We start from the raw sequence: 22,947 nt of genomic DNA, 5'->3' as shown, positions 1-22,947 counted from the left end.
ACAAAACAATAAACCAAAGTTGATCGGCGATCTGTAGGGGAACCTGCCCAATTTGCATCAACGTACACTTCAATACTCGATTTTCACTCTTATTGGAAAATAAACCTCATCCAGCTGTCCCCTTTCAATAGCTGAGTTTCACATTGGTGCCCATTGGACTATCTACTGGTTTGCATCCCAACATTCTGGTGGCTGTAAGTAGATCTAAGATATATTTCCGTTGTTAAAGATAAATTTCGTTCTTGTTTTTGGCTACCTCCATTTTCAGGAAATACCTCAAGTTTCCTAGGTCTTTCATTTCAAAGTCTCTCGCAAGCTTTGCTTTAACCCAATCAATTTCAGTCATACTTGTAATAATTATGTCGTCAACATAGATTATCAAAATCGCAGACTTTCTGATACTCAACTTGTGAAAGAGAGTATGATCACATTGCGCTTGCTTGTACCCCCGCTTTTGAATGGCTTTAGTGAATCTCTCGAACCAAGCACGAGGATATTGTTTCAGGCCATATAAAGCCTTTTTTAGCTGACATACCTTCCCATTTTTTTCTTTCCGAGTCAAAACCCAGTAGTAATTCCATGTACACTTCCTCCTCCAAGTCTCCATTCAAGAATGAGTTCTTCATGTCTAATTGTTGAAGAGCACAGTTTAGATATGTAGCAAGAGATAATAGTACATAGATAATGTTGACCTTTGCCATAGGTGCAAAAGCCTCTTGATAATCTAACCTGGCTTTGTAATGTTCGACCGATCCAACTGCCTTATAATTCACCGTGAAAAGCCACTCGCACCCGACTGAATTTTTTTCGTGTAGTCAATCAACTATATCCCAGGTATTGTTTTTATCAAGAGCTCCCATATCTTATTTGAAAACATTTTTCCACTCATTGTTTTCGAAAGCTTCTTCAATATTTTTTGGGATCTGAATTATCGAGAGGTTGGTTACCAAAGCCTGTTGCATTGACTTAGAGAAATGCGAATACCCGAGAAAATTATGCACAAGGTGCTGCGTGCATCTATGAGTTCCTTTTCGCAAGGCATTCTGTATATAAATTTCATTAATGTTAAGATCAATACCTTTTTTCGAGTCAGATTCTTGGTGTCCAGGTGGTTTGGTATCCACTTATTGCAAAATCGGTCATCTCTAATAGATGACAGGAAAAATGGATAACAAAAGTAGGTTTTTTGTGGTTGTATAGGATGAGGTGGAGTAGTTGGAGAGTTGTGGAGATGGGACAATAGGAACATGATTTTCATGATTTCTCGGTTTGGATTTGGAAGGGAAATAAGATCAGATTAATCCTAAGAATGTGGATCCCTCATAATCTCCCCCTAAGATAGATTCAAGAACAGAGTTGAAATACTTGGTACCGTTATCAGTGCGTAAACATTGAATTTTCATGTTGTATTAAGTTTCGATCATGGCACAAAAAATTTCAAAAATATTTGAGACTTCATTTTTTTCGCTTAGCAAATACACCCAACAAACATGAGTATGACCATATATGAACGAAACAAACCACTTTTTTATCCGATACAGAGTTGAACCCCATGAGTCACTATGAATAAGTAAAAAGGTCTAGATAGTCGATATGATTGTATAGGAAATGGAACACGAGTGTGTTGGCACGTAAATAAGTTTCACACGAAAATGTGGTTTTATTGGAAAATAACTTTGGAAACAAATGATGTAGATAAGAATAAACTAAGGTGTCCTAGTCGACACTAGAGACGATCCACTTGTTGGTGACGCGAGGAAGTTGGTGACTCGGAGATGGATAGACAGCTCCTATCGGATCATTGATTATGCAAAAAATAGTAAAGTCCCGAAACCTCCCTAGTACTCCCAATCGTTTGCCCCGCGAGCTGGTCCTGAAACATAAACGAACTAGGCAAAAAATTGATGACACAATGATGATCAACAGTGACTTTACTAATTGAGAGAAGGTTCAATAGTGCAAAATCAGTATCGATTTGGATGGTACACATACCGCTTACACGAGTGAGAGAACCATCTACTATGTTCACCATACGATTTTCAAGATATGGAGAACAAGGAACGATTACTTGTCATGTGATTAGAAGCTCCTGAGTCAATTATCCAGGGCTTGGTGTTCGAGGAGGCAATGGAGGAAAAAGTTGTACCATGAGCCAGCAAGGAAGTTGAAGACTCGGATAGAATATTGTTGAGTTAATCAATTTGTGCCTTATTAAATGGTAATTTAGCGGTCGAGTTCGAGGATGTGTTGGACGCAGTCAGAAGGCCTATACTCTCAGGACCGCGGAGATGGCAAGGCACCCAATCAACTGGTTTTCCATGAAGCTTCCAACAAGTAGCTTTCGTATGATGCGGTTATTGGCAATGGTTACAAAATTGAGACGGTTTCTTGGGATTGCGATTATCAGAGTGGTAGGAAACCAAGGCCGATGACTCTATTTGAGGCACTGACTACTGCTACGAGGCGGTGGACATCATAACACGGTGATGAGATTCTTCACGACAAACTTTAGCAAAAATGTCATCTAGTGAGGGCAACAGTTTGATTCCAAGGATACAACCACACACATCATCAAGAGTGCCGCCAAGTCCTGCTAGGAAGTCATAGATCCGTTTCTAAGTGATAATATCATAGTAGATTTTGGTGTCCTTTGGATCATACCATGCTAGTGTATAGAACAGATCTAGTTCCTGCCAAACTTTGCTGAGATTATTGAAGCAAATAGTGACTGAAAGTCACCTTGGCGAAGTGTAGGAAACCAAGTACGCAAATGAAACATCTGAGATGAATACTCAAGATCATAATATCCGATGGCCACATCGTCCCAAATAGCATTCGCTTACGGGTGCAGAAGGTTGATTTCAGCAATTCACTACTATAAAAAGTGGAATAAACGACGGTTATTAACTATCGTTTAAGGCATCCACGACGATTAAAACCTTCGTTTATTTCAATGTCGTATTATGTTATCACGATGAAAGATCTTCCGTCGTTAAATGTCTTTTTAAGCGATGATTCTTTTTTTCTCGTCGTTTAAGGCTAAAATTGGGAAGCTATAATGGTTTATATCGTTGCAACGTGATTTTTCTTCCGTCGTGGCTTTTTTTTAAGAGAAATGTCACGGATATTCCACGACAGTTATTAACCGTCGTATAATGTTTAACCCTCGCCACGATGTGATTATTTTTTTTTTTCTGTCGTGACGACCTGGTGTGCAAATTCATGGAGATTCCACGGCGTAATAATAACCGTTGTGGAAGATACCCCTAATATTTGTCGCGGCAATTTTTTTTTTTTGTCGCGACGTATATTATTGTTTGTTCCACGATGGGAATGTGTTGTTTATACGATGGAAAAAGACCGTCGTGGTTATTAAGTAATAAGTTTTAAAAATACTCTATCGTGGCGAGATTTTGTTTCATGAATTTGATTTTCCTGTAATTATGTTTTTATGTTTCTCACGCAATAATGCTAGGTGGTTTTGCGATTTCCAAAAACCTGCAAATCTTAAAAAAAATTTCAATATGCATACACGTATCCAAATCCATAAATCAATATGCAAATATTCCATTATTCAATATTCATATCCAAATATCTTATAAATAAAAATGAGGACTTAACTACATCCACCAAGAAAAATAGGACTAAAGTACTATGTCCTAAACTATTACGTTCATAAGCAATGATAACTATACTATGTCCACCATAAAAATATGACAAGTCTTATTTCCTAAAGAAAAATAGGATCAACCAATTACGTCCATCAAAATTCAATATCCAAAAAAAAATACCGAATGACGTCTAAGAGTCTCTAACACTGTCAATATCAACTTGTGCAAAATGTTTTTTTTTTTTTTATTCTTTTTTATTGAAACTTTTGAATACCTTCATCGAGTTGCGCATGTATAGCAAAGTATTATATCAGCACTCCGTATTTCGGGGTTGTATAATGTTTTCTTAAATCGTATTTTATACCTTTAGAAGTTTTGATATCATAAAAGTCTGAAATCAAGGAGAACCAAACATGACTAGGGAGAGAGAAAAGAGAGATTATTTTATTCTCTTATTGTTATTTGATATTGAAAAACACACGTTCATTATTTATAAATAACAATATAATTAATTTATAGTAACAACACAGCCTAATAAAAAGGAAATAACCTAAGTGCCTAACAACTTAACACGTAATAGTAATGCTATGGAGTAATTAGCTCATAAACTAACATAATACGCAACTATGATATCGTTAAACAATAGTAATGCTATAAGTCCATGCAAATTACTTTCAACATATTTTATTTGTTGAATTTTATAAGCTCGAAAGCATTGTTAAAATGGCTTGACTTGGCAGCCCGAAACTCCTTCCACGTCACGGGGCGATAAAGAGCGGGACGATCAAAACCCATTAGCTGAGTCAACGGGGACACTTCCACGTCATCCGGTGGGCCATAGAAATAAGCAGCCGAGACCCGGTCACGTGTCGTGCTGGGGACCACGCGATGCGACGCGGTCTTGTAGAGTCCGTTGGATAGGATGTGCATCAAGTCCGCCACGATCACGACGATCGCACCGTCCACTGGGTGGACGCGCACCCACCCGATCCCGTTCTCCCCAACGACTTCGAGCCCGTCGGAGCCGTTGCTTTGGAGCAGAAGTGTGATCATGGACGAGTCCGTGTGTGGGCCCAATCCCATCGCCCTTGTTGGGTCGGGGCAGGGTGGGTATGAGTTTAGCCGAAGAAAGCCCTCTGGATGAGATAACCCGTTATTATTGGGCTTGGCCCATTTTATGCCTTTATGGGCTAGGCCCAATGACTCGATCATCAAGCCCATAATCTTTTCAGATAGAGCTTTCATCTCCTTTTGGTACTCAGTCATTACGTCGCTGCATAACACATATTATTTCCATATATAGGCAGTCGTCATGATTTCATATGCATTGAAATTATAAGAAAAATATCAATAGTATCTCATATGTTTAATCGAAATGCGCTAATTATCCCATCATTTTTTCAGAAATATGAGATATATATCTCTCTATTAAGTTTAATATAAATAAAACATACCTCCCTTAAAAATCCCTAAAAATATGTTATATCCCAAATACCACCTTTTTGTCTATTTTTTACAAAAATAAAATTTGAATTCCCCGAAATACCTTTAATGAAATAACTATTTGTTTTCTATTTATATACAAAAAAATTAAATCAAAATCTTTCTTTATAAGAAGTTAATAATTTTTTTTATAAAGAGAGGTTTTTTATTTTTTTAATAAAATAATAAATAAAATTTATTTTATTAAGGGCATTTTGAGGGGTTCAATTTATTATTATTATTTTATTTTTGTAGAAAGTAAAATAAAATGATGGTACTTGCGATATAATATATTGTTCGGGAGTTATGTGACATTTATACTGAATGAAGATGTTTGATATTTTTGAAAACCGAAGGAATAAGTCGCGTATTTCGATTAAACACAAAAGATATTGTTGATATTTTCCCGAAATGATATGATCTTATCTAATATATATAAATACCGCATATTTTAATATTGACCAAATATAGGCATGCCCTATCATGATTTTATTATACATATTATATATGTATATATGGGATGGATAAAAAACTATAAGCAATGAAAATATATTGCACTCATAATTTTTTTTTTTTTGAACGGTCAATATTCTAAAGTCGAAGACAGAAAATATCATATGTCACGCTTATGTTTATATACGCGGACGTGTATACATACACAACTCACAAGTTGCAAGGCCAATATTTTAATGTGTGAACATGGTATTGGTATTGTCATATATCCTATCTCACTGACAAATATGAATTGAGGCACCGTATATATAGGTGGTAGAGCCTCTGTCCCCTCAAAATTTATCATCTTTGTTTCTTTATATACATCTCCAATAATTCTATATATCGAAATATTACCACGTGTGGCGCTAATGTTTTCTACGATGGAATAGTTTGCCACGTTGCTCAATCTCACTACTCAGGAACAGCTAAATGGTAAGACTGAAAGTTATGGACCAAATTTAATTATTCGTCTTCATAAGGTAAATTCATTAATACAAATGAATATTGTTTCTAATTTTCTCCGAGGTTTCATTTATTTAAACCATCATAGTTTATACAAATATCTGTAAAAGTGTTGGATGTCATGATCCATATTGTTTAATATTCAAACTTGAATTTTGTTAGCTTTACTACATTAGAAAGGAATATGGAGAGCTTTTTAATTCCTGTGAACATAGAGAAAAGTATAAATAGAAAAGACGAAAAGAAAACAGAAAATAGCAGTAAAATAAAGCGAACTTAAAAGAAAAAAAAAATCAAACAAAGGAAATAGAAGTAGTTGCTTTATGAGTCATATATGACAATGAATCCACAATGATATCTTGCTAGGCAACGTGAATTGCTTGGACAGCAAGTTTTGTTCACGAGAAATGACGTTCTTTTATAGTACTCACTATTTCTTCGAACTATAGCACCTTATGTCAGCTATCAGCATTAACAATAATATGTATGACAATGAAAAAAACAAATAATAATGTCACTTGTGCATATATCATTTAATACGATGTATATATGTATATATACGTTATCATGAAATTCATATAAAAACTAATTTAGCCATGTTAATTACAGAAGAGGCGTTTCAGTATTACCTGAAATTTTGACGATCGACCTGAAGAGGCCAAAGCTTGTGAGCATGTTCCGCCGGAGATCCAACGATGGAGAATCCTTCCGACCACATGAGCTTCGGGAAGAGAGGCGAGATCGGCGGAGTCCCGTAGCCGGTTCCAGACCCGGGCACCCGAGCCGCAGCGAGCTTCCGATCGGCCGGGAGAGCAAAGAGGCGGCGAGTCTGGAGCTCCACTTGCCGCAGAAGCTCGCCGGAGACGCCGTGGCCGGTGACCTGAAACGCTCCCCAGCGCTCGGCGGCACGACGGACTAGGGAGGGGAATTCAGGGTGGGACAGGTCAACGACGGGTATGGTTGACCCGGATTGAGAAGGCGGGTTTGTTGAGGGACGTGATTGTGGCCATACGTGGGAGTCTGGGAGTGTTGTCGTTGGGAATGAATTAAAGTCCATTCTTGGGATTGTTATTATCAGTTGATAACTATTTTATGGGATTGTGATGTTGTGTTCTTTTGTTCTTTATATAGTGGATGCGTGTATCTATATATCATAAGTACGTTTTTTTAGAGACAATCATTCACGTTTATTGCAAAACAGGTATTATCCTACTCATTATATATATATATATATATATATATATATATATATATATATCTATAATATATTATAAGTCATAATCACATAATCACTGTTCATAGACTATTCACTCTATTTTAACATATTAAATAATGACACGTCATAGCTTTTTTCATCATTTAACCGCAACAACTCTTCGTATCCTAATTATTTCTCAAACAAATTGAAAACCTTTCGTATCCTTAAAAAAAAACTGTATTTTTCTGTCTTTCTCCATCATGGGGTTCCATTTTCCGTCGATCTTCACTCTCTCTCCCTAATTTAATCTCCACTTCATTTTTTATTTCCTCTTTCTGCTTCAAAATTCTCCAACGTTAACCTAGCTACGGCGTCCGAGCAATCACGTAAGAATGTTCTGTCTTTCTCCATCATGGGGTTCCATTTTCCGTCGATCTTCACTCTCTCTCCCTAATTTAATCTCCACTTCATTTTTTATTTCCTCTTTCTGCTTCAAAATTCTCCAACGTTAACCTAGCTACGGCGTCCGAGCAATCACGTAAGAATGTTCTGTCTTTCTCCATCATGGGGTTCCATTTTCCGTCGATCTTCACTCTCTCTCCCTAATTTAATCTCCACTTCATTTTTTATTTCCTCTTTCTGCTTCAAAATTCTCCAACGTTAACCTAGCTACGGCGTCCGAGCAATCACGTAAGAATGTGAATCCAAGCTTCTCTTACACTGATGTTTTCCCTTTTATTTCTGGGTTCTTAAATCGTTGGATTTCATGGATTCTTCGTTTCAATGGAAAAAATTATTTGATCAGTGATTTTTCTCTGATCATGTTTCTGTAATTTCGTTTCTCTTCTCGCACCTCCATCGTCGAATTTTGATAAGCAAATGGTGGGTGAAAAACGGTAAAGATTTTATTTTTATTTTTTCCATCAATGGTCCTTACATTCCTTCTCTACCAATTAGTGATTTTATGCTCTGTGTCCCCATTAATTTTTTTGTGCTCTGTGTTTTGGGCGAAGTATCTGTGCTTTTATATGGTTGTTTTGACTGCTCAAGAATATCTCTGTAATTTCGTCCAAGCTTCTCTTGCACTGATGTTTTCCCTTATATGCGAATTCTTTTGAAGTTCGGTTCGTGTACTAAGCGATTTATATTATATTTTTTTGAGAGGTTTTGAAGAGTGGTAAATTTTTTGGATCTCGATTCATGTGCTTGCGTTGGCATTTTCATTCTTTAATTCCCCTGATTACAGAGCTATCGAAGTAACATACAATTTTTTTTTTAAATCTGATATATGCCTCATTTTATTCTTTAATCCAGCAATTTCTTCCAATAGATATGTCTTTTTTTCTCAGTTCTATGTTTGTTTAAGAATCCATGTTATTGAATCTAAGTTTTCCTTCGTTCATAACAGTGTCTACGTTTATAGTTCATCATAAGAAATCTTATGATTGACTTGATTAGGTCAGTTTTATTTTTTGAAACTGATTAAATAGGCGAGTTTACCTGGTTTGAACTTTGAAGTCAATAAGAAGAGTTAATAAACGAATTCATGAAGACCATCAAATTATCTGGTTCGGCAAGTTTTATCTCTTTCTTTTAGGGTTTGAATATTTTCTATTTTTTGTTTCTCTGAATCAGAATTTAAAATTGTTGCTCAATTCAAGTATTTGGTTCACTCCCTCTTTGATTTTTTACTCGTTTTTTGGTTTGGTTTCATAATATATTTCAAACATCTGGTTTGATTTGAAGCATGGCTTCTATAATGTTCGATCGTAAGTTTCTTTGGGGTTTTACTCATTTTCATTTCACTTTGACAGATTTAGAGGGTTAAGGTTATTCTTGGTACTCTTGCAATAGCTAAATTTGGAGGTAGAGAATGACACTTTTGACTAATATTGTGTGGTTTTTTTATTCTGGAATTGTTTAGTTGTGCCTTCTGATTTTGTATTTTTGGCGATTCTTGATAAAACTATTCCTTTTCATTCTTGATATGCTATTCCTTAGTGCAAGCCATTATTGGTGAAGCCGAAGTGGCCTCCGGTGAGGGCGTCGATTGCATGCGGTACAGTCAAGCTCCACCAACTCCAACTTCAAAAGTGCCGTCCAAAATTCTATTATCAGCGATATAAAGGTCTGTAATTTTATTCTCTACGGTTATGGGATTCATTATGAAATCTAGATTGATTTCGCGGTTTAGCTCGGATTTTGAAATTGATTCAATAGTTTGGTCTAGGTGACTCTTATGAGATCATTATTTTGAAAACATCAGGTGACAAATCAATTTTTTTTCTTTCTATTTTGTAAAATGAATTTTCGTTTAATGTTTTCTTGCGCATGCCTAAAACCCTGAATTCTTTGATATATATATATATATATATATATATATATATATATATATATATATATATATATATATATAAATGAATTCTCTTCTTCGGCGCTCTGTTCGCTGTCGAAATTCTCTGCCCAAGGTGCGATTTCTATGTCGCCAATTTACTGATTCATTCACTTTGAACATCACTAATTTTGATTTTTTTTTTTCGTGTTTCATGGAACTGCTTCGTCATAAATATTCCAAATATTGTCAATACTCATTATTATCAAATGGATTGGCTTTTCATGGTGCAACACCTATTTTACTGTGATTGTTTGACTGAATTATAAGATCAAAAAATTGGCTACATAAGCTACCTAAACTATAGGAATTGTAAATTAGCCAACCTTTGGTAAATACTTTGTAAATAGCCAACTTGCATATGTGGCAGCCTATTAACTACCTAAAATATATGTTTGGCTGTGTAAAATAAGTCTTTTATTAATCTGTTAATAAGTTTACTTGGCTATTTACAAGAAATTAACCAAAGGTGGGCTATATCTCAATCCACTATATCCGTGTGGCTATATAACTTAATAACCCTTATAAGATTGTAATTGTATTACAACTTTCTCTTTGATGTTGTCATTTTTGCTGTTTTTTTTAATCATTTGTGTTGATTGGCGGAGTTCAACTAGGCTTCTCACGGATGTGTAATCATAATGCATTACTAGATGTTTGATAAATTCCTCAAAGAAAAACTAGAGATTTTCTTGGATTTGAACTGTAGTTTACACAATTTATTCAGATTGTTTGGTTGTGTGTTGGTCTTCTAATATGTACTTGTACCTTTTGAGAAGATAAGACAATCTCTTCTTTGAGTTTGCTGTTAGATGTCTTTGTTTAGTAAAAATATGCTACAAATCCCCTCTCTGCTCCATCTTTCGATTAGTCAATTGGGATAGTTAACAGGTCACTGATTGATCTTGTGGTTTCAAATGGATTAGAGTTGTTTAATCCCGTTATAAGACCACCATTTCATTGTTTTCACTCCTTAATTTTGTGCTTGGTACTTGTGTTGTCTTTCAGCTATGAACATAGGACTTTGATAAGGGGTTTGTGCAATCCTCGCAACCCTACTCATTTACGTATTCAGTCTAAGTCCAGACCCATTGAATAAAGAAACATTAAAAACAGAACAGCGAATAAACAAGTAAATTTATATGCTTCTTAATGGAAGTTTAACCAGTTTGAATAAAATGCTTACAATGATTTTGCGTGTTAGGCACCTTTTTATTTTGAAAAGTAATAACCAAGTAAATTTATATGCCGCAAAGATTTTTCTTCCCATGGTTATTTTTTTACCGCCATGGGAAATAAATAAAGTAAGAAAAATATTGAGTTTTCTTCCCATGGCTCTTTTTTTCAAATTTGGACAATGGCCTCAGCAGGACTGCTTATTCGAAACAAAAATCAATCTTTTTCTTACGTGTCTTATTGACCATATATTTTCGAATTTTTTATACATACAGAGCTCTGATTTGAGAAAATTCAAACAAAATTACATCCATTCAAGTTATTTCCATGGTTGGTGCACCATTGTTGACTCCAAATTTTCCAATTTATTTGATGAATTGAACTCCGCCAATCAACCTACAGGGTAAACAATATACAACATCAAGAATGAAAAGCTCTAATTAGTATAAGACTGTTGGAAAGAAAGCATGTGTACAAGCCAATCGTAATGTGACCATCAACATCAAGAATGAAAAGCTTTTAGCCATTAGTTGATCATTTTTCTACATCAACTATATCGCTGAAAAGCTCTTCTCCTGCAAGTAGTGAAACAAATATACAACATTCTGGAACATGTAAATCAATAATATATGTCCGTGTGTATTTCTAATATAAATAATTAATTAAAAAATAATGGTTCTCCATATATTGCTATACAAGGTTCACAAAGTGCCTCTTTGAAACCAATATTCAAGGCCGAAGAAGCTATCACAAAAATATTTTTGGTTCAATACACGAGAAAATTCAATTCAACAGGAATGGAACAACAACTCACTGTCAATCAAGTTTACGAGCTGACCAAGCTTCGTTCTTTCAACAAAGAGCTGGAAAAAAGAAGCACACACTGACGATGATCAAGACCAACAACACACAGTCCAAAAGAAAGAGGAATATCACTCCCCAACAACATCAACCTCTAACAAAAAACAAAAAACTTGAGTAACACATGTATTCTTAAGTTACTTTTAAACTTTTTGTTTTGTTAATTTTTCATTCCTTCTATTTGTCTATCAAGAGACCAAACTTTTGGCTTTTTATTTACTAATGTCAATTTTTTTTAAGTATGTCATTGACTATATATTTCCTTGAAATGTTTGCACTTATTATGAGTGTCTCTAAAAAATTAAACTCCCTAAGTATTATGTATGGTTGAAATATTTGATATCTTAATATTCATTTATAATCTCATGCTTTGAAGAAAAACTTGATAAATTAAATCATACATATTTTAATTATTTACTGATTACAACTACAAACACCACGTGCGAAGCACGTGTTTCAGACTAGTATATATATATATATATATATATATATATATATATATATATATATATATATATATATATATATTCCTCTTGCTAGCTGTACTATAAGTACTTAATTTAGAATTTATAAAGGGAGTTAAATGTTTTTAGAGAATGAGTTATTAAAAGCTTTTGCGATTATTATTTCCGTAATTAGAAAATACTAGTGTAAAAAGTTATAATAAAAGTACTACACGACTATTGATGATGACCTACTCACTAATCTCATTGCTGACGACTTTGATAATACATATATATATATATTTATATATATATATATGTATGTATATATATATATATGTATGTATATATGTGTGTGAGATTTTTAGAAGTACTAAGAGCATCTCCAGCGCTCGCAACAGTGCGCCAACGTGAGAAAATATTAAAGCAACTCTAGTTCCCGCAAGCGTTGTTGGCAACGCCTTGCACCAAAGCTCACCTCTTAAAAAAATAGTAATCAATTATAAATGAATAAATAAATGATAAAATATTAATTCTCCATCAACATAGTCAAATAAATGTATTTTTACAACATAGCAATAAATATTTGTACTTGTAAAATTAATTTTATCTACCATTCAATTCAACTACCAATTTTACCATATTTTCAATTTCTTAACACATTCCCCAATTTTAGAAAATAGTTATTTATTAGTTTATATCTAACACAACTACATTTATTTTTACCATGTTCTAATTTGTTTTTTTATCATATTTCCAAATTTTTTACACATTCCTAATTTTAGAAAAAAAATTATTTATTCATTTACATGTAACAACTACATTTACTTATTCCATGTTCTCAACAATTTTACCATATTCCCAATTTTTTCATATACCCAATTTTAGAGGAATTCAAAAAAAATTTCCTACATAAATAAGCATGCTGCTATCCATAATCTCCAAACCAAAATCAAAGTTTACCAAGTTTTTCATTCGCCATTTAAAAAATGGATTCACATAATTTTTCCAACAAGCAAAAGTCTCCCAATTTTCCCTCTACAACCTTATAAACTCTGAATTTTTCGTATTCTCAATTCTCACAAAATTCACCAAATTCTCTACCTCCAAATTTTCTGAACCCAAATTTTCACTTTTCTATGTCCTTTTTATCTCACTTAAATGCTTGGCCCCGCCATAACTTACATCGCCATATGTCTACAAAACACATCCATCACGACTATGTCCGAAAGTCAACCTACAATTGTCGAAGAAGGTGAATCTCAGCAAAAAGGAAAACACAATGTGAAATGGGGCCAAGAAGCAAACATACATCTGATAAGTAGATGGCTTAATGCATCTAAAGATGCTCCATTTTGTCCTAGTGTTCATCGTTAATCATCAAAGAGAAGAACAAAAAAGATCGAAAAAAACAATGTGAAGACCGTTGGTTAGAAAGGTAGCACGTTTTAATGGGTTTGATAAACGAGTACAGCAAGCACACCATAGTGGTTGGTCAGATGAGCAGATTATCGAGAATGCCCATCAGATATACAAGTAAGAAAATAATAACTCCAATTTTATGCTCGACTATTGTTAGAGATTGTTGAAGGATGAACCTAAATGGAATACAATTTACCAAAGGGAAGGTGCAAAGAGGACAAAAGTTTCAGAAGTAGGGGCTTATACTTTGTCATCCAATCCAAACAAGAGCGGCGATGAAGTACGCGAGGTTTGCCCGATTGGCCAGAAGGCGACCAAGAGAAAGGGAAAAGAAAAGGTAAAACATGATACTCATACTACATTCCTAGAAACTTAAGCAAGAAAAGAAAGAGCATTGGAGAAATCGGTGGCGATAAGAGAAAAAGAGGAAGAAAATAATAGGATGAAGCAGTATATGGATTATCTCACTGTTGCACATTGTACATGACTACATAGGAAAAGAAGAATCATGAAAACATGTGTACTTATATTAAGACTAATGTTTTACAGTTTTGAATGTTATGATCTTTATTTTAAGGGTAATTTAGCAAAATAGCCAACTCAAACCTTTAAAATTGCTAAATAGCCAAGGTTTTGTAAATACTAAGTAAATAGCCATTCCGATGACGTGGCCCAATAATAGGTTTTTTTATTTCCGAAAATTGCCCATGAGCGTTTGAATTTTGAATTACTAATTTGAATTTTCGGATGAAATTTATTCCCAAAATTTTTGGAATTGTATTTCCTGATATAAGTGTGAACATGATTTAGTCTATTAATGATCCCTTTATTTTAGGAACTAAATGGACGTGGCAGTTGTAATTCTTTTGTTTCTTTTTATATATTATTTCTTATATTTTTCGTGCAGATTTATATTGCATTCTTGATTTCTGTAGGGATCAGTAAACTAATGTAAATAATGTTGGTTGAGTGTCCATTTACATTTGCGTCGATAGGTTATTTACCCAGATTTACATAAGTCATGTATCAGTTTAACTAATAACATCAAAATATATAGGTCTTAGTAATGATAAAGTTTACTCATATATATGTTTCTTTGGATTAACGAAAAATCCAAAGTACCAAAAGAGTTAGCAAACATAAATCTAAAAAATACACATCATTAAGTAATAGAATAAATTTTGAAATCCTGATGGTGAATTAAAAAGCAAGATAAACGGTTTAGACATCGTCGATGTTGAGTGAGAAACTAGGCTGGCTGCTTGGATTCTCATCAACCTGCTTTGTTACTTTCTTCTTCGTGACATATGGTGAATGTAGCATTGCTGGTTTCTTTATAACGCGTTTTGGTCTCTCATTGATGGCAAGCTTCACTGCAACTGGTTCGTCGTTCTTCTTGAGATGTAAATATGTGTAAATAAAGAAAAGGTAAAAAAAACTTAGACTGTGTGATATTTACTCAGATTTACTGCAAAATATGTCGACTAATATTATTTTCTTCTAACATCCAAACTCAGCAGTAAATATGTTTAAATAAATAGTTGATCCAAAAAACTTAGACAATCCAATATTTACTCAGATTTACTGCAAAATATGTCGACTACTATTATTTTCTTCTAACATCCAAACTCAGCAGTAAATATGTGTAAATAGATATTTGGTCCAAATAACTTAGACTACCCAATATTTACTCAGATTTACTGCTAAATATGTCTACTCCAATTTTTTCTTCTAACATCCGAACACCCAATTTTCTAAACGCATTCACAATGGTATATCGGGAAAACTAACACACTGATACATGATTTCATTTTACTGCGCATCAAGATATAGATATAACACATCAAGATTTATACATCAAACCCGTTCCAAAAACATTTAAACATTCAAAAGGATTTACAATAAACATTGTAATCACTGAAGAACATGCATTATGTTTTAAATCACAATAGTCGGTTCCCCCAAATTTCGTTGTCATGAATAGGGTTATGTGTAAATGTTAGGATTATAGACCAATAATGCACGGACTCATAATACATAGGGAGAGAAATGTTCAATACCGTATATTTTCATAATCGATTCCAAAAAAGAACAATTTTTTCATAGTTTAATATGTAAATCGAGGTTGAATATTAGTAAATAAGAGTTCCAATTGCCAAAAAATCACACATGCATACCTGTTAGAGCCGGAGAGAGGAGGTGGTCTGAAAAATCGTTCCGGTTCGTCGGTTGTCTCCAATGGAGTTCCTGTTCGTCGGAGAGAGGAGATGTTTTGAAAATATTTTTGAGATATATTTTTTCTTAATGGCAGATTGAATATTGGTGGAGAGATAATCGGTAATTAATTGCAGTTATTATTCCTCGATTCTCGTGTACACGTTACCTCTTTTATTTTATTTTTTTTAAGTCAACCGTGTGCTTATGGGCGGGAAAGCCTGGGCTTTTTAGTAAATGCAGATGTGTCTTAAATGATATCTGGCTATTTACTTAGTATTTACAAAACCTTGGCTATTTAGCAATGTTAAAGGTTTGATTTGGCTATTTTGCTAAATAATTGTTATTTTAATAAAAAAAAATATTACTGTATGAGTCTATTTTTTGTGCAATTTTCTATTTTAATTATATTATATTTATTTTTAAATATATCATATGAATCTAAATTTTAAAAAAAAATTGTAGAGAGTAAAAGAATTATGGTGGGCAACTTAAGTAACTTGCATTGAAGTAATTTTTTATAAAAATTGTCAATCTAATGATGTAGAAGAGAGATACAATTAAATATTATTATTTTGGTGATGTGTTAAAGGTTGGCAACTTTTAGTATTGGAGTTGCTCTTGTAAAAGTTGTAAAAAGTGTGTAGTATCAGGATTAATATACCGATAGCAGTAATGGCGTGTTAATGATCTATTGATTTACCGATTGTTATCTTGTGATGAATTTTTTAACAATGATAATGTGTTGTACTAATTAGATTTTTTTTTAAATTACTTATCGACTAGTATCCTATAAAAAGTAATATATTGAAAATAAATTGAAAAATACATTATTTGAATCATAAAATTGGTCTCAAATTGCTACAAATATTCAATACATTAAGGCTTCGTTCGAAACCCGGAAAATAAGAGAGAAAGTGAAAATAGAAGAGAATGTGAAAATTAATATGAGGGAAAACAAGAGAGAAAATCAAAATTTTAGGAGAGAGAGTGAAAATACGAGAGAAAATGAAAATATGAGGAGAAACAAGAGGGAAAACCAAAAATTTTAGGTTGTGTTTGGAAGTTATGAAAAATATGAGGGAAAACTGAGGGAAAATTAAGGAAGATACACACACACACGTAGTTTCTACATAGACAAATGTTGAGGGATTCTCACCTGCCATCCAATTTTTTTGGGAAAATGAAATCCTCATTTTAGTTATACACTTTTTCTCATACTTTACTTTCCATCCTATTTTTATACCATCCAAACAACCAAAGGAAGATAAGAGGGATTCCATTTTCATTTGGGTTATATAGGTATATAGCCACGCGGATATAAAGATTTTGATTTTAGCCAACCTTATATTAATTTCCTGTTAATAGCCACATCAATCTATTTACAGCATGTTAAAAGACTTGAATGACCTAAAATAATTTCCGCCTATTTTAAAAAATTAAAAAACAAATATTCGGTCAATAACTACTCGCGCTATTCGAGGAACATCATTAACGTCATTAATTAATAAACCAAATCACGCAGCCTCAACAAATCACTCAAACACAATTTCAAAAAAGAAAAACCCAAAACATTTCAGAACAAAAAAAAAAAAAAATCTCGGACCGAAACTCAGGCGATCGAAAAAGTTTTGAAAATTTTCGGCGATTGAAGAGTTTTTGGAAGCTTTTATGCGATTGAAGATCATAAACACTCGAACCTGACGCCGAAGAAAAGGTAATATCCCGAGTTTTTTTTTTTTTTTTTAAATGGTTGTTCTTACTTTACCGAGAAATTGTGTTTGCATGCAAATGTTTTTGTTCAAGACTGTTAATTAAGGGTTTGTAATTTGATAATGACGTTGGTTTGAAATCAATAGTATTGTTTCAGTGAATGGCGTTGGTTGGATCTGCTGTAGGAAATTGTTTGAATCTGCATATGAAAATAAGTATCTGTAAATTGGTTGTTAATAAGTTATTATAAACAGTCTGTTAATGGTGTACATACGTCACAAATAATTTTGAGAGTGTGCTGGTAATATGATACTACAGGTTGTTAATTCTGATAGTAACAACCTATAGTAAATTGATTTAGATGTAAATTTGTGAATTGAATGTCTATGTCATTGTTAATGAAGAGGACGTTGCTCAGGTGGAAATTGCTCCGACACGGCAAAAGAAGACATCACCGACAAACCAAGCAGACAACCATCTTTTGACTTAGGAATTTAGAACTTATTTACTGTTTTTATTGTCCTAAAACTCTACTATTTATTGTTGATGCCATGTTACTGTAATAGTTAACTAAATTTGTATTTCAGTTTTTGAAGTTTGAGTTTCTGCTCAATTATGTAGGTATGTGTATAGCTACAACTTTTATCTTTTTTTTTGTCTATTTACATGCATGTTAGTTAATTAACTACCAATTTACATCAGTATGAGTGTGATTGAAAAACAGATCAAAAACTTACCAGAATCTATGAGCGAAAATGAAGAACCATCATCCATGGTGATAGTGAGAAAAAACATTGGACGTTCAAATTTTTGAAATTATGAAACACCAAAGAATTGTAAAATTTGAATTACAATTGACGGCCAATCAAGGATCATAATTATCGTCAAAACGAAAACAAAGTAATATCAATAAATGAAGAATATATTTACAGATTGTATATTAATGTTTTGCCATGAAAATAGAAACTGATTAGCTAAAGTCAACAGCTGAAATTTTCCAAATCCACAAGTCCAAAAATTCAAAAAATCACGTTAACTACTTTCCTAATCGGTTTGATTCAAAATTAAAAAAAACGGCCTAAATTATAATTAATAAGGGCAAATGTGTAAAACAAAATCAATTAAGGAGATGTCAAGTAAGCAACTTGGCTATTTACAGATTATTAACGAAAGGTTGCTAAAACACAATTGTTATCGTTTATGTGGCTTACGTAGCCAATTTTTTGTTTTCATTTCCCTCTTATTTTTCGGGTTTCAAACGGAGCCTAAGTATTCAATCTTGGTTGATTCTGTCTAGTCTTTTGTCGGGTTCGGAGTGCCGTGAGTGCTCAAGGTTGACAATGATTTTGAGCGCTTGTTTACTTCTAGGCAGTGCACTTGTTCGCTAGCTCAAGATCTTTGTTTAAAGGGAACAAGGGAGTTCGTTGTCGAGATCATAATTTCGGTCAAAATAGACCCTTGCCTCCTTTGTTTACTTTGTCTGTCTTCTGCTTATCGTATTCAGTTTAAGACAGTTTTTTTTTTATCGAATGAGGGCCCGATTTCTATCCGAGATCTTTATATGACTAAAGTACATTTGGGCTATTAATGAGAATTTTTGTTAAAAAAAATAAAATTCAATGCTTGTGCTTGTCATGTTTTTGAATTGATCACTCTTCAAGAAAGACGTAGGGTATTATTCCAAAACGTAATTAAAATTCCTCATCTCAATCTTCGTATTCTTGTCAATTAATTGTCTAAATCGTTCTATATTACATTTATCTCCTTTTTTTCTCTTATTAAAATATATCTTTATATTAACAAAAATTTAGCGATATAACACATAAACATAAGCATTTACGTTTTAGTCAACGTTTTATAAATAGCCAATTTTTTTGTAAATGTTTCGTAAATAGCCATATTTACTAGAAATTTACTCTGTGTTTTTGTTATTTTGATAGCGTAAATAGATTTATGCGACTATTTATTAAAAATTAACAAAACATTGACTATTTCAAAATTTAACGTTTCACATGATTAGATAGAGACTGGACACTTATATTAATAATTATATGGATAACGCTTATAAATCTAATGCAATATAAAATTTATTTTCATCACCAACTTTGGGATATAAAGATTCCTTTTGATGAGCCAAAACTAAAAAATAGAAACTATCACAATGATCTTCCAAGATGTATCTCTCAGCTCCCTTTATTTTATTTATATATCTCTGAATTATTTTCCACAACTTCCATTTCTTTTTATTTCTACTCCCCATAATTTCTTTCCTTCATGCTAATTGGAGATGCTTAATTAAGGTTTTATCTTGATCGTTTCAAAGACATTGTACATATGATTTTTCTTGAAGCTACGCCACGCACTAACCATCACGGAGTGATACAGCGGAGGGTTGTTGGCGTCGGTCAATTGAGTCAACGGCGACACCTCTACGTCATCTGGCGGGACATAAAAGAAAGCAGCAGAAAATCTATGACGTGTTGCACTTGGAACCGCTCGATGTAACGCACTCTTGAACTGACCGTTGGATAAAATTTGCATCAAGTCAGCGACAAAGACAACGAGCGCACCTTCGGTTGGGGGCACCGTGACCCACCTATTGCCTTCCTCGTCTTTGACATGGATTTGGAGTCCATTTGCACCGTTGGATTGGTACAACAGTGTGATCATGGAAGAGTCGGTGTGTGGGACCACCCCGATTGCCCTGTTTGGATCCGGACAAATAGGGTACGAGTTCAACTGAACAAACATCGGATTTATTAACCCATGGGCTTTTGGGTTCGCCCATTTTGTGTCTTCTTCGGCTATATCAAACGCCTTGATTATCATGCTCATTATCCTTTCCGACACTTGGTTAACCTCGTTTTGGCATGTCACCATTACATCACTGCAAGACGAACAAGTAAAATCCAACACAATTATTAATACATGAGAATATATATACACATATGTATATAATTATATAATAGGGTGAAAAATTCTAGTTTGAAAGTCCTTTAAAAATTAAATAATTAAGTGTCTGTTTTTCGTTTTATTGGTTACTTTTTATCAACCACTCTTAATTTAAAATATGGTCCATCGGCTATCTAGCCATATGAAACGTTAGAAATTTTCAAATAACCAACGTTTCGTTAATTTTTGGTAAATAGCCACGTAAATCTATTTACGCTATCGAAATGATAAAAAAAACGCAGAGTAAATTTCTAATAAATATGTGTAAATAACGTTGGTTACGTCAGATTTTATGCTATTTACGAAAAATTTACAAAACGTTGGTTAAAACGCAAACGTTTATGTTGTGTGGCTTATATCGCTCAATAATTGTTTAAAATATGCCACACATCATAAATAAGTGTTCAATTGTGTTAAACTAATCGTTTCCCAAGATATTTACAATAGTATCAAACTTATTAAAAATAAATGTTTGGATTACGAGTTATGCATTTATTTTTTAAAATTTTATTGAGAGATATAATAGATACTTATATAATTATAAAAACTTGAGAAAGAAAAAACACTCAACAAATCCATGAAAAATAGATTACCAAAAAAATAAAAAAATAAAAATAATAATAATACATATTTTACTCGAAAAGTAACGAGTGAAAATAATAAATCACTATTTTTTTAACAAAAGATTAGGTAAATACTCAACTAAAACGTTTGAAATTATTATATAGTCAACGTTTCGTAAATTTTAAGTAGATAGTCATAAAGATAACGTGGTATAATAAATAGAAGTGATTATTTACCTAAAGTTTACGTTTGTAAATAATTAAAAGTGACTATTTATCTAAAATTTACGAAACATAGATTATTTAGGAATATCAAACTGTAAATGTGGTTATTTACCTATTGAACCATTTTTTTAAGGGTAATTTAACAAAATAGTCAACTTAAACGTTGGAAATTACTAAATAACCAAGGTTTGGTAAATATCAGATAAATAGTCAATTTTATATAGTTACAAACATAAAATTTAAGTAAAATAGTCACTGTCGTATTAAGTCACGTCATCATTTATGGCTATTTACCTAATAGTTACAAAACTTTGGTTATTTAACAATATCAAACATTTAAGTGGACTATTTTTCAAATTTTTTGATTTTTTAATGCTTCGTCAGAGAAAAAATATTGCATGCGCGAAAATATGAAGAGATATGTACGTGAAATGGTGAGCTTGATGAGAGTGTGGCCAAAGCAAGCGAGCGTGGTCGGCCGGAGAGCCCTTCATGAGGAAGCCCTCCGACCATGGACGCTTTGAGAAGTTCTCGGCCACCTGAGCCACGCCGTATCCCACACTTCCCGGCGCCGCCTTCGCCGCCCTCATCTTCCTCTCCGCCGGAAGACTGAAAAGCCCTCCCATTTGCCCCTCCAGATTCTCCAGAAGCTCGCCGGAGACGCCGTGGTTTATCGCCTGAAACGACCCCCACCGCTCGCACGCTCGCCGGATCTCGGTCGCCGCGTTCGGGCCCGCGAGATCGACCACCGGAATTCCCGACGACCCGGATCGTATGTCTGTGGTGACGATGTCGTCCCAGGCGTGGGATTCCGGGAGCTTCTCGGGGATGTTGTTGGAGTCGAGATGGACAATATTGGGACCGTTTGTCATGATGACAATAAGTTTCTCTGGTTTTGTGTTTGAAAATTTGTGCGTGTGTTTGTGTCTCTCTTTTGCTTTTGGATGATATTATTATCACTTGTGTCGTTCTTCTTATAAATACATATGGGTTTGAGACAGATTTCGTTCAATTACGTTTCTGGAGTCTTTGCATGCAATGGTGACATTTTGGATTATATTCCATATATACTTGTCGTCGTCGTCGCTCTAGTTGATTATTAGGAAGGAGTTTAATTAATTATCTAGCGGATAATTGTCTGAATCAGCATGTATTATCTTCTTATCATCACGTGATCTGGGAGTCACAAACGAGATTATGTGCTTGATTTATTCGTTGTTACTCATTTAACTTATCTTCCTTTGGGATGGGGTTATATACTGCATTTGCCCATCCCTTGTTTGACGATTTAAGTGTTTTTTTTTTAAAGAAGCTTGGCACACAAATTTCAACTATTTATGTATTTGTTTTCATTTAAGTGTATTATTGTCAAGCATTGGGTGTGATTTATTAGGATTAATAACTTGATTAGATAAAAAAAAATCAAAATCTATTTTATTATTATTATTCTTTATAAATCTCGTGATAACATGTACCGAGTTTATATGGATGTTGATTTCATAAATAACTTCGTAAACATTCTCGAATCCAAAGTAAAAAATAATTAACTAGTGGTGCGAATGAACCTTTAACCGAGTTTTTCTCATTTATATCATCCGGTTAAATTTTTAGCTATTTATTATAGAATTCTCAAAACCAAAAACCCCCTTTTAATTATTTTGTTTATTTATTTTACCTAAGTTTTACCAAAAACCAAGTTCAATGTGTCCAATGCTTAAAAAGGCGTTAATATATGTCG

General features: G+C 33.6%; 1 protein-coding gene, 1 long non-coding RNA gene and 1 pseudogene across 3 annotated transcripts; 1 reads left to right on the top strand and 2 right to left on the bottom strand.

Annotated features, from left to right (window-relative positions):
* Nucleotides 1–4,033: 4,033 nt before the first annotated feature.
* LOC149400953 (gibberellin 3-beta-dioxygenase 3-like) lies at nucleotides 4,034–7,175 on the bottom strand. Its single transcript, XM_089613182.1, has 2 exons — nucleotides 6,680–7,175; nucleotides 4,034–4,884 (listed from the first exon to the last, which is right to left on the bottom strand). The coding sequence occupies exons 1-2, from the start codon at nucleotides 7,105–7,107 to the stop codon at nucleotides 4,296–4,298; spliced, it is 1,017 nt and encodes a 338-aa protein (XP_089469308.1). The 5' UTR covers nucleotides 7,108–7,175; the 3' UTR covers nucleotides 4,034–4,295.
* A 277-nt stretch (nucleotides 7,176–7,452) lies between these two features.
* LOC149400952 (uncharacterized) lies at nucleotides 7,453–11,934 on the top strand. 2 transcript variants are annotated; one of them, XR_016296820.1, is made up of 3 exons: nucleotides 7,453–8,144; nucleotides 8,413–9,376; nucleotides 11,219–11,934. It is a non-coding gene; the product is annotated as an uncharacterized LOC149400952 (long non-coding RNA). The 2 variants fall into 2 exon arrangements; XR_016296819.1 differs by lacking the exon at nucleotides 11,219–11,934 and having other exon boundaries at nucleotides 8,413–9,114; nucleotides 9,250–10,028.
* A 2,829-nt stretch (nucleotides 11,935–14,763) lies between these two features.
* On the bottom strand, nucleotides 14,764–22,081 carry LOC149400951 (gibberellin 3-beta-dioxygenase 3 pseudogene; annotated as a pseudogene).
* Between the last annotated feature and the right edge of the window lie 866 nt (nucleotides 22,082–22,947).

The sequence above is a fragment of the Urtica dioica genome, chromosome 4 (assembly GCF_054948205.1).
Source record: "Urtica dioica subsp. dioica isolate 48M chromosome 4, U.dioica_male_clone48M_v1_H2, whole genome shotgun sequence".
NCBI classification, from domain to species: domain Eukaryota; kingdom Viridiplantae; phylum Streptophyta; class Magnoliopsida; order Rosales; family Urticaceae; genus Urtica; species Urtica dioica.
Note: the sequence above shows the minus strand (reverse complement) of the source record. Positions and strands in the feature narration are given on the sequence as shown.

Excerpts from the sequence above, each read along its gene's own strand:
- LOC149400953 (XM_089613182.1), bottom strand. The coding sequence starts at position 7,107 with ATGGACTTTAATTCATTCCCAACGACAACACTCCCAGACTCCCACGTA. Across the intron at positions 4,885-6,679 it reads GTCGATCGTCAAAATTTCAG|CGACGTAATGACTGAGTACC; the intron begins GTAATACTGAAA and ends TGTGTTATGCAG.